At 27.5% G+C, this 16539-nt stretch overlaps 1 protein-coding gene and 1 pseudogene across 1 annotated transcript; both read right to left on the reverse strand.

Annotated features, from left to right (window-relative positions):
- Window positions 1-3207: 3207 nt before the first annotated feature.
- Window positions 3208-4498, reverse strand: LOC113558023 (annotated as a pseudogene).
- A 1905-nt stretch (window positions 4499-6403) lies between these two features.
- On the reverse strand, window positions 6404-15971 carry LOC113558024. The gene is made up of 9 exons (XM_026963553.1): window positions 15629-15971; window positions 13146-13292; window positions 12453-12641; window positions 11219-11417; window positions 10008-10248; window positions 9444-9684; window positions 8588-8827; window positions 7755-7880; window positions 6404-6702 (listed from the first exon to the last, which is right to left on the reverse strand). The coding sequence occupies exons 1-9, from the start codon at window positions 15969-15971 to the stop codon at window positions 6527-6529; spliced, it is 1902 nt and encodes a 633-aa protein (XP_026819354.1). The 3' UTR covers window positions 6404-6526.
- Between the last annotated feature and the right edge of the window lie 568 nt (window positions 15972-16539).

A 16539-nucleotide genomic window follows, 5' to 3' on the forward strand; every position in this document is an offset into this window, starting at 1 on the left:
GTGATGTTGTTTTTCTTAACGTACAGATTTTTCTAAAAACGGATGCTGTTAATCTAATAAAAAATAGTTTATAAAACAACTTAAAATTATAGATAACTGATTGATTTGAATATAATACACAACTTAACGCAAACAGTGTATTAATTTTTCCAAAGAAACCTTTGTGTATGTATCTATATGTCTATAATATCTATAATTTATAATAAATGGCAAACCTTTTTTTACGTTCTCTATGCCAATCTTCACACTCATATTGCCTCTTTGTATTTTCCTCTAAAGCAATAATTTCTTCTTTTGTAAGCTTCAGAGTATTTAAATAGAGTATTTTTTTATCATTTAATTCTGATAATGAAAAATCTGGATGTGATACGAGGTCAGGTTCAACTGCGCCATAATTCTCATCGGGACCCGCTAGTATTTTTGGTTTTAACCATTGAGCTGTTGGGGCAAATAATTTTGCGTCTCCGTTTTGAATCGGATAGTTTTATACTTTTTTTTATATACCTGTTTAGGAAATAAATAATACTTATGTTAAAATATTTATACTCGTATAACCATGATTTTATTTATTCACCTTTTTGTGAATAAACCAGGACTTTTTTTAACAACTTGCGTGTGAAATAACGATAAACGATTTGCTCCTACGTTATAAGCAGTAACTGCAGCATTACATCGTAATTCGTATGAACCCCGAAGACACAAATGAACTCTTTTACCTCCAACAAATTTGGCCAATAAAGAGTTATAACTTTCTGCTGCATTGTTATTTAAATTAAACATAAGGCTTTCTGTATGATATGTTAAAGCACTTCTTATTGAACCTATATCATCCCATAGGCACACTTCTTTCATATCTGGAACGTAATTTTCTTCGCCTAGAAAATAATAAAGTAATAACTAATGCCTAAAATTATTTATAAATGTACTTATAAGTATATATATATTATAAAAAGTATCCATACACAGCGGATGCTGCTTATAAGACTTATCACGGATATAATAACATATAATATACATACATAATTTATAATTTTTATTAATATGTAATAATTTTTATAAAAATATAATTTTAATTTTTTAATCTCTTTTTTTTTATTTATTCACTAATAAGTAATATGTAATATGTATTAAAGTAAATTAAAATAAAAACAAAATATGTAGTAAAATAAAATTGATAAATATTTTATTAAAATTTTTGTTTTTTTCCTCTCTGCCTATAGGATCCATTAAGTTATAAGACTTACTTTGGACTGGTATAGTCGTATAGATATAATATATTTTAATTTTTATAAAATAATTTAATGTATTCATAAGGTATATTTTTATTTAAGAGAATATATTATTTTTAAATTATGAATGTTCAACATTATATTATAATTATTACTATACCTAAATTTTTTCTCGTACAAAAATAATCACTGCAATTTTCATGATCCCCGAATACACGATTAAAGGCTATTGACAATCTTTCTTTAGCATTTTAACGAATCCTCATATGAAATATTATTTTGTTGTTTTCTGTATTTTATCGCCTTTATAACAGCAGCACGAAGTCGTTCAACTCGACTAACTAATAAATTGCACATATAACCCGGCACACTCTCGTCTTTACTGCTTTTTTTTTTTTTTGAAAGCTCGTGAAGCTTATTAATATAGTTCCTCAAAATATGGTTGGAACATTCTATTTTTTTAATTATTACATCAGGACCATAGGGTTGCGCCAAACGTAACGTTTTATGACATTGCTATCGCTATCTCCTATATTATTATACATAATATGTACAATGTTAATCAAACACAAAAATATACAATATACTAATATTACACTTAGTACTTACCAATCATTCGTTTGTATATTAAACTATGCATATCTAAACTATTTTTAAACCTTCAACTATAATGTCTGCTTCCATTGCAGTTGAAGGCGAATTCCAGTTTTTAAAGCAAATATGGTCTTTACTTTCGATGCCTAATGTTGATGATCTATGACAAATACAACAGTATTTGTTTCTTATGCCTATAAATAAAATTTTTTTGGTTCTTTGACCAACAATGCAAGCCTGAAATTATATTTTTTAATTTAAAAATAATGACAATTTTATAAATCTTATTTATAATTACTACTCCCAATGACGCGTTGTAATTTCTTTTATAAGACCTTATACTCCAAATACCATATGTAATTACAGCTATTTTAGGGCAGCCTTGTAAATCTACCTCTCCCTTTTCGATAGCCAACTTTGCCTCTTCTTCACCGGCAGCTTCCATCTCAATCCAAGCCAAATCATACATATGGTGGTAAACATCATTATGTACATTTTGATATGTACGATTACACATGTTTGGCATATTTAGGGTAGCGCAAATTTCATCCATTTGTGAAAAACCTTGACCAACATTAACCATTGCCGTCACCATTGCCATATTAATATTTAAGTCTTTTGTTTTTGGATCTTCGTAATAAATATTTTCATTTATTCCACAATTATTACATTTTAAAACAAATTTACTTATAAAATCTTTTCTTGTTTTATTTATTAAATTTAAATCGCGAAATGAACCCTTATGTCGAATATTTTGAATGGACGTAATGAAGAACTGTATATCTATAAGTCTTCTTCCATTAAGTTCACAGGTCCTAATTATACAAATATTATCGTTTAATAAGTGTAAAAAATGTGTACATTTTTTTACATAATTTATGTAAGCACGAAAAAATAACGGGCAAGTGGGTATGTGTGTGCTGTACAGTAGGTCTAGGATAATTTATATTTTTATTACAATTATTAATATATTTTACTGTTAGTACAATGGTAAATTCGTCTACATTTAAATTTAAAATATCTATAAAAAAAAAATAATGTTAATATAATAATAAAAAATTTTTGTTCCGATATACTAAATCTAAGCTACAAAAATTGCACATTTTATAGTTTTGTTATTTTGTTAGGTACTATAAAATAGTAAGCAAATATGATTTTGACGACTTTTTTCAAAATTTGAATTCAATTGCTTATAAAAAAAAATTGATCCTGTATATTTTTTATAATTTATATACAAGATTCATTACAAATTGTTCTATCCATATAAAAAATTGTCGGAAGATCACATTAGTTTTTAAATATTGTGTTATTTAAAACATTTTTAACACAGGTTTTGTACAAAAATCGAATATACTTAATATTTTAATATTTAAATACCAATTACTTACTTTTCACTTATACAACCAGATGGACCTGGTGTACTATAGACTTGGTGAACTTCAATATTTGTATCGACATAATTTTTTTTTGGCGTTGTTATATCTGGACTAGTTGCTACGTTCTAAAAGAATAACTTATATTTTTAATAAATTTTTATAATATGAATATATGATCATCAATGAAATAAAAAAATCGAAAACAGGTATAATAATAAATCGCATATTACTTGTTGGTAGTTGTCTGAAACAGTTACACATTTTTTTGAGCTCAAGTTGGCTAAATTATGTATTGGTTTTTTCTTCGGAACAAATAATTTTCGGCGAGATTTTTGACCATAATGGCAATCTTTATTCATTTTTGAAAAACTATTACACAGAACGATTGAAGAAATGAAGACTGAAGATTGATGAATGAACACCAATATACAAAATTAATAATTGAATAAGCGACGATTTTCGTAATAATACTATTATTTCCAAGAACATTACTATATCCGTTCCTTATCGATCATTAGGCTAATGACCATGATATTAGATCGTCTACGATTCTAAAAACAGTCTCACTCAAGCACGCGCATGCACAGGTCACCAAATTAAGATTTTGACATTTTTCCTTTTTTAAAATCGGTATAAAATAGCTAAAAGAGAAAGATTTTTTTAGTTACTTCCTATGACTCGATTTACATTTTAAAAACAGATCTGTATTCGGTAACTTTTTTACTAGGTTATGTAGGAAAAATAATTGATGTTTTAGAACTGAATGCATGTGTATAAAATAAAAATACTTTGATCATTTTTAGAAAAGTTAACATATTTTTTATGCCTTATTGAAAACAAAAATCAAAAATCTGTTTCCTACATAACCTAGAAAAAAAGGATAATAAAATCATACGTATTTTTAAAACAATAATCGCACATCAGGAAGTACCTAAACTGATCATCCGCTTATTGGTCTAAAGCTACGAAAAATACGATTTTTGCAATTAATTGTGTTTAAAAGAAATCGTATTCGTCTTATTCATGTATAACACTACGTTAATTAATATGAGAACAACTAAAGATGCCACAGGGATGACCTTTCTGCCACAAAATGCATCTTACGCATATATTCCTAATACCGAATTTTGCGTTTTAAGTCACCCTTTTAAATAAAACCATTTATCTGCATTCTGCATCAAAATCTGATTGATGGTCACACATTGCCGTTAAAAAATGTTCAATTAATGTAATTTTTAATTTTTTCAAAAATTTAATTTCAACTCAACTCAATACTTACAACAAGGTATAATCATACATAGTATAATTACAATAATTGATTATCCTTCTCATTAAGCTTAGAGCTTGTGGCGAGTTTGGGGGTTATCGATGATTATTAATTTATAAAATCCAAATAGTAGTTACAACATACATAAGCAAAAAATATATAGTATATATATATATATATCCTAAAATGCTAGTAAAAAACAACAGTCTAGATTAAAAAGTTGGTAAACGGACAGTTTGTACTATTTATTGTTTGAGTTTTGACACTTTGTACGGTGATAATTAATTGGTAAAATTCAATGGCGGCATTTTGTACGGTATGTAAATGGTAGTGGTGGTGTTTTTATTTTGCGTGTTTTTGCATATTTTGGATAAAATGCATATTATTGCATATATTGAATAAAAGAATATTATTGCGAAAAATTCACGTTTTATAGTATATTTCGTAATTAATATTTCGTATTTAATTCTAGCCCTGTTGATTAAAATATAAAACTTGATTTTTTTTTATCAAACATAAATTTTCTAATTCTTTAAACATAAAATTAAATATATTTCCACTATTGAATGTGAATTATAAATTTTATTTCTAAATTATTTTATTTTATTTCTCAATTATATTATATTAAGACAAACAGCTAATCACTGATGTATTTCAATAAATAAATATTTTTTTGTTGTAACTATATTTTTGTGTTTATCTTATAAAAATTCAAATGCATATTTTTGCATATTTTGGTCAATAAAATGCATATTTTTTTACTAAAGGTTCTAAAAATAAAAAAATTTAAAAAATGCATATTTTACAATTGTTTATTGCATACAAATCCTAGACCTGATTAATATTATTATTATGTATGTATGTTAACATTGTTAACTACCTGTGTTTTGTAATAATAAATAATTATGTCTAACATTTCATGTCTCAACATTTTTTTTGATCTGAAATAGTACAAACTGTCCGCAGTTTTCATTTTTTCCGGGTGACTGTACAAAATGTCCTACGATCTAATAAGTTATATTAAATAGAACATTTGAACAATTTTAAATATGACAACAAATTAATTTTTGGTGTTGTGTATTAATGTTTTTCTGTTATAGGATATTTTTAATTTTTTTTTTTAAGTCTTATTGCGAATTAATCTAATTTCTACAGGTAATTCATTGAATGCAGATAAACCTTTATATTGGTAATAGTTTTTATATATTGGCAGTAGTATTAATTTAAGAGCTTTGAGACAACTCTCTATTCTTTCTTCAGAAATAATAGTTAATACTAATAAATAGATATTTTCTTGATTATGCATATCAGAATGAAGTTGGATTAGAGAAGTATACAAATATAGTTGCTTCAAATTAAAAACTTGAATAATATCAAATAATTGCAAGGTAATTATATGTACTCCACACTCGTGCGAGAGAGGTCCGTTATTTTACATATACAGTTAAGCATACCAATTATCATTTACGCACACATTTTCATAAACTCGTTCTTGAAAAAAATTCCCATTTTAAATAGCGCGCGGTATGAAATGCCCTTAAAATGTAATCTTTAATACAATTTTTAATTTAAATTTAATCATACTTGAGTCTCCAACATGAATCCATAAATAATATTCGTACCAATAAATTGTATCAAATATTATTCTAATATTAAAATAGTAAAATTGATTATTTTGAACCTAAAATGTGATGTGGTATAAATATGTTGGTTAAACAGAGTCACGGAAATAACTCACGCGGGTATACACGTCCTATTTAACCGGAAACAGTACAGTTACAAAATAATTAACTATAAAAAACTACAAAGAACCAGCGTGACCACCCCCTTAGGTTGGGTTGACGTTATGAAAATAATGATAATAATGAAAATATAATCTATACTTTTATTATTTACAAATGTATTTATTTATGACAATATTCGGGACGGTAAGACAATATAATCATAATGCAATAAGTCGGTATTTAAACGTTAGGTTAGATTCAATGTATATAATATATACATTTTTTTAACTGGTTCAGTGTATAACGCACGAGTGAGTACTACGCCGACTACAAGCTTCATCGACGTACAGCTGATACTTTGTAGTATGGCGATCGCACATTGATGGCGTTGGCCGATTGCTGCAACACGGTCACGCAAACGCTTCCGATCATCATGAGTATTCCTGCGTAAACGTATACTCCCTGGCAGCTCGTGGCAGGCCGACCGTCGTTCTCCGGCCGCATGATATTTACTGGATAACAGCAAATATTTATCATAATATATATTTCAATATAAGACCTATGTAAATTATTACCTTTAGACGACCATTATAAATTATAATTGGTATTATAATTTTTTTAATAATACAATTTAACCCTTTCAGACCCAAATTAATATGGTTCATTACGGTTTTCATAATTGCATATTATTGTATCACATTTACACGTGCGGCGTAATAATTATTTTGTCTTATGGTAATGGGAGAGGGGTTATGGGGATATGAATTTATCCATAACTGACTGACTTGAGATGATAAAATTGTGATAATATCATAATAACTAGGATTGGGATTTAAACGCACTATTCGTTTTTTTATTCTAGTGGTAACCAACTTTACGAGTTTACGACGGTCGTGCAAATCTCCTTCAAGTCTTGTAAAATATGTATAATGAGTATTTTAAACATTTGATTATAGGTTAAAAATTGGTGTTTTTTCATTTTTAAATTAATATCTATACGCGTAAATTGAAATTTTAAAAATTTCGTTTTAAGATTAATGTTGGTAATTGACAATTGTATATATTATTATATTAATTATACTATTTTCTTGGAAGCATTTGCAAAAAAATATTAATTAAATTAGTGTTTTATTTGACACGCCGACAAAATATACATTATTCGTAGTTTACTATAGGTATAAACTTCTTTTAATTTGATTTACTTCACCTAACAGTAATCGATTTTACAACTCTATTATAAAATTGAACAAATTTAATAAATTTTTAAACATTATTATTCAAGAATAATTAATAAAATTAAGTTTCATTATAATAGTATATACATACTCACTCGGTTAGTCGGTTCAAGAATAATTACACTACGGTAACATGTATTCAAAAACTTTTTAATTTAGAAAACAGACACATATTATGGTACGTCGCGTGTGATTTATATATAGGTACCTAGTTATAATCTACCTGCATGGTTAATAAACGAAAGCATTCATATTGTTTTATATCTCAATACCTACTAATAGTATACATATTAAATACTTATATGATTATATAAAAAAAATATGTGTACCCGCTATCAGAATCCCGGCAAACGACGATACACCTCGGACCAATGAAATTTGTCCGCATACATTGTTAAATTTCTTAACTGGAAAAGCAGTGTACAGCACTACGTTTTGAATCGACTTGTAATATCCTGGAATATAGCGGAATGTAAATACCGTGTAGTAAATATCAATAAATAGCAATACGTTGTTTTACTGTAAATTTAAAATATTTCGAATTATCTATACAACGTAATATTATGCTACATAACATGTAAATCGTACACATATATGCACAGGATGACGTAGTTTCATACTTTATGTTAAACACATAATATATACATGTAAAAAATAATAAAAATATAGTTTTTTTTATAATTACGTAATTACGCGAATGATGCTTGCAGAGGAGGCTGAATCATGTTAAAGCATTATCGTATGTACACGGGTGATATAAGCAGGCAAGTAATAATGTAGGTAATGTATACACTGCACTGTGTAGGGCTTATACGATATAATAATAATGTATTAAGATGCCCGGCGAGAATCGACAAAAGTAACAATAAGTGGAAAGTGGCCATATAATTATTATTATATCTATTTAAAAGCTTCTATACTAAAATCTTTATTGTTTGATTACAGACGCCGGATGATATTATAGGATATTGACGAATGGTCTGGACAGTTTTTATAACCACAGTCGATAATCATCAATCAATGACAAGAGAGTAAAATCAACAATTATTTAAAAAAACCGAATGATAAGTATTTTTTACTGCTTAATATTTTAATGTGCATTCGTTATTTATGTTATCATAGGTATTAGGTATTTATTATTCGTGACATTATATAAGTTTACCGAAAGTAATTCCAAAAAATCCAAAGTACGGCAATAGATTGGAAATATCATTGGTGGTCGTGGCGCATAGGAGCAACGATAGTCCATTAGCTATCAACACTAGGCCAACATGATACAGAGGTACTGGATCTGGTGACCTTCCATGCATCACATGACCGAGTCCCCGACCATACAACAAACCAAAGCAGCCCGCCATAAGGGTAATCACTGCTTCTGCAGACGTCTTCTGACCCGAAAGACCTATAATAATGATACGTGGTATAACGCTATGACTATTACATAACAGAGAAATAATTGTCATTATTATTTTGGTACAACGCATAAATAAGGTCGTAATCGATTAGTTATCTTATGTTTATTTAAATTATATTATTTAGTATATACCTACAAAATGTATTTTTGATATTTCTACTAAATTTCTAATATATATCTAATATATTTATTATTTAATCACATTTTATTTTACTGATGGTTTAATATTAATATTTTAAGTTCATCGCCCATTTTAAGTTTGATTATTGTTTATACAAAAAGTTATATTATCTAGATATGATTATAATTATATTTTTAAACTAGTTTGCTCATCTTTATCTGGTCATTATATACAATGTCCGGACAATATATACTTTTCACTATTATTAAAATTGGACATTGTGTACAATACCCGATTTTCTACTTTGCCTGTAATATAATTAAGTAAACGTGGATTAATAATTTTAAGCAGAATAAAATAAAATTTAAGTAGGTATTTATGGATTTAATTGAAAAAAAATCATCACGAATGTTCTTTTGAATGTAAGATAATTATAATATAGCCGACTGTTGTTGATTTATCTGGACATAATACAATACCTACCTTTAATGAACATGAATGGTACCAAACAGGCAGCGTGAATCAACGCCTCACTGACTACCATTAAGAGAAATTGTTCGTTGAACCAGATTGACATGTTAAACATACATTTCAATACTCGATTTATGGCTATTGGGAATTTAAAACTGAACCATTTACTCCTTTCTTCAACCACGTCAGCCACGGTATAAATACGAGTCATCGTCATCAGGTATTCATTGTATTCGATATTTCTATTTTTACTCTATAGAAAATATATGAAATTAAATATAAATAAATAAATATGAATACGTATAGACGTTTTACACGTGTGTAGGATAGAATACGTAAAATGTATAATATACGTGTTTTTAATGATGATTTTAAAACAATTTTTTTTAGGGTCTCGCAAATATTATAGTTTTAAAGATAGGTATGTCTTTGCAAAATTATTTGGTATCTCAAAAACGTATAGATTTTTTAAACTTCCTAAATATCACATCGATTGTAGTAAAAGCCATTTATCTATATGCGACATGAGGGGATATTGACACGCAATATATTATATATTTTAGTACCGAATACAACCTTAATATTGGCCATCAACAATAAGGAGATGTTTCCGTCGTAGAGTACATCATCTCTATACATCGGCCGACTGCCTATTACACGGTTTCGGAACATGTTAGTGATATTTCGGACGCATAACCTCCGGTTTCGATATTCTTCATAGATCCAATTCGAATAGTTTAAATTTCGGACGGAATAATTCAGTGGTTTCGCATTCACGACTATCGGCATGCTCGCTAGAAACAAGCTCGTAAACAATCTGCAATAACAATAGCGATTAATGATATATTGGATCTATAGTAAAACGGTAAATTGCCAAACGCCTGTCATCATATTATTATACACACAGCAATATTTTATGAGTCATATTCACTTTTATATCGTACCTAACTTAGATTATATACATATACATATAATATTGTATATGAAATATGATCTAAGCCCTAAGGTACCTAATATCGATGGTTGTAGCTGTTATCATGATGGGACTAAGATGGATAAAATATATATATATTATAATAGAATGAATATGCATCACAAATTGAAGTAAATCTCTTTAATCACTTATATCCAACTCAGGATCCACGTAGTTTTCCACGTAAACAACGTCAAATACTTAAATGAATTTTAAAATGTAACACGCGTGTTATAGTAAATTTATATATTTAAGTGAGATTATGATATGCAGCATAAACTGTAGTGTGTCTATATTATACTACAACTAGAATAGCTCAATGCCGTAATTATATAGTTGTTTGAATTTTCTTTAATCGAAATGTTATTACTAATCCATTTTTAATTATATGAAGTATGGTTTTAGTAATGTATAAAAAAAAATAAAGAAAATAATTAGTGGTAAAAACGGATGGTTGTTATTAAAAAAATTAATTTTATTGTACAGCGTGAAACTTAATTATAACACAAACGCAAGATTTAAGTATATTGATAGTTGATTGTAAAAAAAATTAAAATTAAACTGTGTTGGGACTTAACAAAATTACAGTTATTTTATAATAAACTGTACAATTTTTTTAACTTCTAATTGGCCTTTTCTCTCCAAATAAATAATAATTATTTATAATGATGGATATTTTATATAATGAGCTCTAGGTCATAAAATAACTATTGATTGCTGAAATTTGTATGACTGTATAATATGTACCATAAGTGATATTGGATAAAATATATTTTGTATGTGTTTGTAAAAAAAAGGTTAAGAAATGCCTTACTTTCGATCTCCGATCGTGTCCTGTACAGTTAAAGTAGTGTACACATTATGGAAGTTCTCTATGTTCCAAGCCATTGTCTCGGCTCTTGATCGTGGAGGAGAGGTAGTATCGATAATAGATTCGTCATCGTCTATGTCCAACTTTAACGTCACCGGTGTTGACACAAACAACCAGAATACCAGTGTAAAACACATTATACCTATATTAATAAAGTATATTATATATATTCTAAATTTATTTCACTATAATAATGAATTTGTAACGGTATAAGTGTATAACTTGTTAAGTATATAATATTTCATTTAATACTATGCCAGTGGTGTAAGCAGGTTGCAACACTACCCAAAATTTCAGGAAAATGTAAAACTGATTGTGGTCTTTGAACTATGTATACAAATTGTAATATGTATGAATATTGTTGCAAAACTCTAATTTAAGTTTTATGAAATTTATAAATTTATAAAAACGTATAAAGTAGTTTAAGTAGTCTTGTTAAATGTCGATGTGAAGTAGTATAACACTATAGAAATTCAATATCGATTATCAGAATTTAAACTTATAGATATAGCTTTATTATTTATTTGAAGAAATATTGAAATGAATTTTAGATTGAATCATTTTGGACCAATTTTTTTGATTGTGGAATGACAAGAAAGTTAAATTTATTTCTATAATTTAATGACAGTTACTTAAAACTGTTGATTAAAAATAACGTTGAATATTATTAATATTAATAATATTATTATTATTATTATTATTATATTAAGTACTTTACTATTGTTTTGTTTTTTCTATTCGATAGAGTTTGTTTATGTTTAAATGTTTAAATCACGGTAGATTATATATTATTATTATCATCTACCGTGGTTTAAATTTTAACATTTTATTTACAGGTACAAACAAAAATTAGTCATTTTTCTTTTTTTTTCAATTAAAGCGGTTGATTTTATAATAATACTATATAATAGATATATAATTTTATTAAAAAAATCAATGGTGAGGACTACTAAGGGTTACTGATTGCTTAATTAAATACGTGTTTAAGTATAAATAATAAAATGGATAAAAACTAAAATTAAAAATATACTCGCAACTAGTTCAATATATTAAACTAACGGGGGGAGAGGTCTTGTAAGTCTAGCAACCTACATGACAATTACTTATCAGCTTTTCTCCCTTCCACAAAAAGTTAAAATCCTGACGACACCACTTCATAATTTACTATTGCACAAACCTAAATTCACGTACAATGCTGATTTCAAATCTGCCGTTACTAGTAACTTGAATTCAGTAATAGATGGGATTATCAGCATGCCAGTGAAGCTTCCTAAATGAAGAGATAAATGTGCCGTATGGCGTTTTACAACGAACAGCGTGGACAGCAAAACGAAGAACGATGTTTTAATCATCCCCATTCCAATACCTAAATTTGTTTGATTATACAATAAAAAAAATTTAAATGTTGTCACATATTTTACATCGCATTCGTACAATATAATATTTTACTCGTAGTAGGTATAATATTATCTATTTAGTTGTTACAATAAAATATTTTGTTGTTTAATAAAAAAAGCTTTATTTTAGATAATATATTATTTAAAAAATTAAATTAATTATTGATAAATTATGACCATTATTTTTTTTTCCTATGCCCATTGACCAGTACCCACTCGATCATTTCAATTTTAAACCATAGTAGAATCCATATTCTATAATCTGTCCTGAATTTAAAATATAGTAATGCTGAATTTATGTAACAAATTCAAATGTTTTAATTATTTTACTATGTAGGTACTGTAATTCTAATGGATGTATTAATAATAAATTAATAAACAATTACAAAACTTATAGAATGTTTAATAATATAATATATAAATTATATATTAATATATTATACGTTCACATCTACAGTGTTTTTTGAACTTACCACCAATGATGGCCAAAACGTAATGTTCGTGCGTAAATGTATTTTCAATAAGACATAATAATGTGAGCCATGCGACAGATAATATACTGCCAATAAGTAAACAATATCTAAAACCATATAGGTTGATGTATGCACATGAAAACGGTTCTATAAACAAAATATAATTATTTATGTATATATGTAAATATATACGTATAACAATACTGTAAACACTATATTAAAGGTATTGTAAACTGAAGTTTGAAAGTAAAATGTACCTAAATTAATGGTGATAAATAAAATATGCATAATATTTATACAATTTCGTTATATTAAAAAAAAAAATTATTTTAGTATACTTAAAATTCATACATAAATTTTATATTGTATTTGTATCATATTGTTAGCTAAAAACAAATAATAATTGAATATCAGACAACAATAAAAAACATCGAAATATGATTTGTAATATATATTATATGCCGAGTGCATGATAGTCGATGACAAATTTTAGGATTTTTTACTATATAGAGTAATTTATCGTCTGAGCTAGTAGGAAGGATAAAATAATGAATTACTGATAAGACATGCGATTATATATTTATATACATTAATTAAACGCGATGTATACTATACGAAAATATACACAGGTCATAAAAAATGTCGAATGAAGATTATATACGCACACGAGGCGGAATAATATAAAATTTGTATTTTGCATTTTCGTATGCAATTAATTGTTTTTTAAACATGTTTCCGTTATGTCTCTTATTAATGAATTATATGACTATAAAGGCAAACAGAAAACTGTAATGGTTATAAAATGTACAATTTTTTTAAACAATGTTTAGATGACCTGTTCCAATTAGATGTAGGCTATAGTAGCATTATACATATTAAATTATTTTTAATTGTATGTATATATATATATATATATATAGAAAGTAAATACACGAAATCCTGTTGACTATGAATATGAAATATAGGTATAAGTTTGCATATTACTGGTAGAACTATAAATGCATACGTCCCCACTTTTGAATTAAATTGATAAAAGTGAGTGATGGTTACTAGGCTATATTTAAACGCAATAATAAATAATCTATTATAATTTAGCTATTGAGTAATAATTTTTAAACTGTACATCGTTATCAGAAACACAACAATAATTGCTAAATGCTGCCTCGATTACAATTTTGCACTCACAAGTTACCTAAAACTATAATAGCCCGCGTATAATAGTATGTAGGTTTTAATAGTAGATAGGTATGCTGCAGTAGATTATGTTGTATAGTAATATGATTATTAATGTTCTCAGGCTACAAATTATCGTCAATTTTTGAGTGAATCACATTAATAAGATGAAAAGGAAAATATTGGTAATAATCAGATAAGGAAACGGAATATTTATGAATTATTATTATACATATACATCATTATGTCTGTAGACACGATGAGTAGTTTAAAAAATACTTCAATTTTCAACTTTGGAGGACAAAGGTAGTTTCTGATAGAAAATTAGATCTAATTTGTAGTTTTGAGACGTTGAATTTTAAAATTTAAATATTTTTCAAAATAACAGAGAAAAATAAACAAAAAAATTAAGGAAAAGGAAAATTATATGCAGTCCTGCAGTTTTTGACAAAATTGATTGTGTTATGTTGTTGTAGAAAATTCAAAAAGGAATAGTTTATATAACTTTATATATCAATTAACAAACTATGAATTATAGATACTTGAAATTTTTACCAAATAATTAAATAAGCATTTTTAAAAAATGATAAGATAATAGACCGCCTCCGTTTACAATCGTTTTACGCATACAATAATATATCATTGAATTTAACACATTTATTATTACAGACTACAGTGACTCAATCGACATATACTGCACAGCAGAGCTTGCCATTTTTTAAAATTGTTCTATACTTTAATTGCGCAACGTAACTTTCAAAAAAATTGTTGTTGAAGGGGTGTCAAGTATTCTTTATCTAAGGTTATACATTTTAATGATTATTACTTATGTATTGGTCAACGACGTTAATAATGATTGATGATGAAGAATAATGTTATTTTTAGTTAACGTCGTTTACTATAATATATTACATTTTTTTACATTTTTTGATCTAACGACGCCGTGAGAACTGTTTTAGCATTATACTTCCTCGGCGCCGCCATATATAAGATATAATAATAACCACGTTAATCACACAGATATATTAAGCTCACACTGTGGCGATTTTGTACACATTATATGTTATGAAATTACAAGTGTACTATATACTATGCGTAAACCATAATTAGTACATGTAAATAATTTTGCTAAATTTATAACTCCCGTGGTCCATTGGTACGACTGCGAAAATTTTTAAACAATGACCCTATACAGTACCTATATATATAGGTATATATACATAATATGCATAAGAGTTTTAAACTACCATTATATACGTATACACAAGGACATATCTAAATATTATAGATTAAAGATATCGTATAAGTACCGGTCAAGTAGCGGAACAAATAGATTACGGCCAAGTGTTCGAAGGTGCGTGTTCCGGGCGGCAAGTTTTCGACCATTCCGACGCGACCGTCGAGCAGAATAAGGGATAAGCAAATGCCGTCGCAGATCAATAGGGCCAGAAATCCTAGTGTGCACGTGAATATGGCCCAGGGACCGCCGTCGGGTGGACACAACACGACAAACAAGTACGCGTCGTCGAATTTTGGCGACGGTTTCGGATTTAATTCCGAAGACTCGAACTCTACGAACGGTTCTTCAAGACTCGAAACATACGAAGTACTTGGTTCAGCGGTATTATTATCCTTGTCCAGTGACAACGACATTGTGATGAAATGTGTTGGCGGTGTAATAAAATATCGTCACGCCTTATATCGAAATACAACTGCTGTATAATAGAAAAAAAAATAGTTAGTAAACAAACGCGGTTAATGAAAATTGTTTTTACTTTAAAGCAGAGAGACCATTATTGAGTTTTTTCTTTACTTTAAAATACGGTAGTCGATAGTTGGGCAATATAACAATAATTGCTTTCATGACGTTGACGCAGATAAAAAAATTTATTTTTAGATAAAAGAGCCCGGTCCCCTATAGTTTGATTTTTGCATTTATCGCAATCGCATGATTGTTTTTGGCTAGTTTTTTCGTGGAAAATCTCTAGGGTTCGAAAAACTTTTGGATCATTTTTATGAAATTATATAATTAAAAAATTATTGTGACCTTGAGTATGGACTATACACGTTGTTACAAAGTATGTAGAAAAACTGTTTGGAAAAATGTTTAAAAATTTTAATTTGCATTTCCTTTTCTATTTTTTTTTACAGACATGACAAACACTGATGGACAGTAAATTTCCTATTTCTATGTATTGTATATTATTTTAGTAGAAATTCA

The sequence above is a fragment of the Rhopalosiphum maidis genome, chromosome 3 (assembly GCF_003676215.2).
Source record: "Rhopalosiphum maidis isolate BTI-1 chromosome 3, ASM367621v3, whole genome shotgun sequence".
In the NCBI taxonomy this organism is placed as follows: domain Eukaryota; kingdom Metazoa; phylum Arthropoda; class Insecta; order Hemiptera; family Aphididae; genus Rhopalosiphum; species Rhopalosiphum maidis.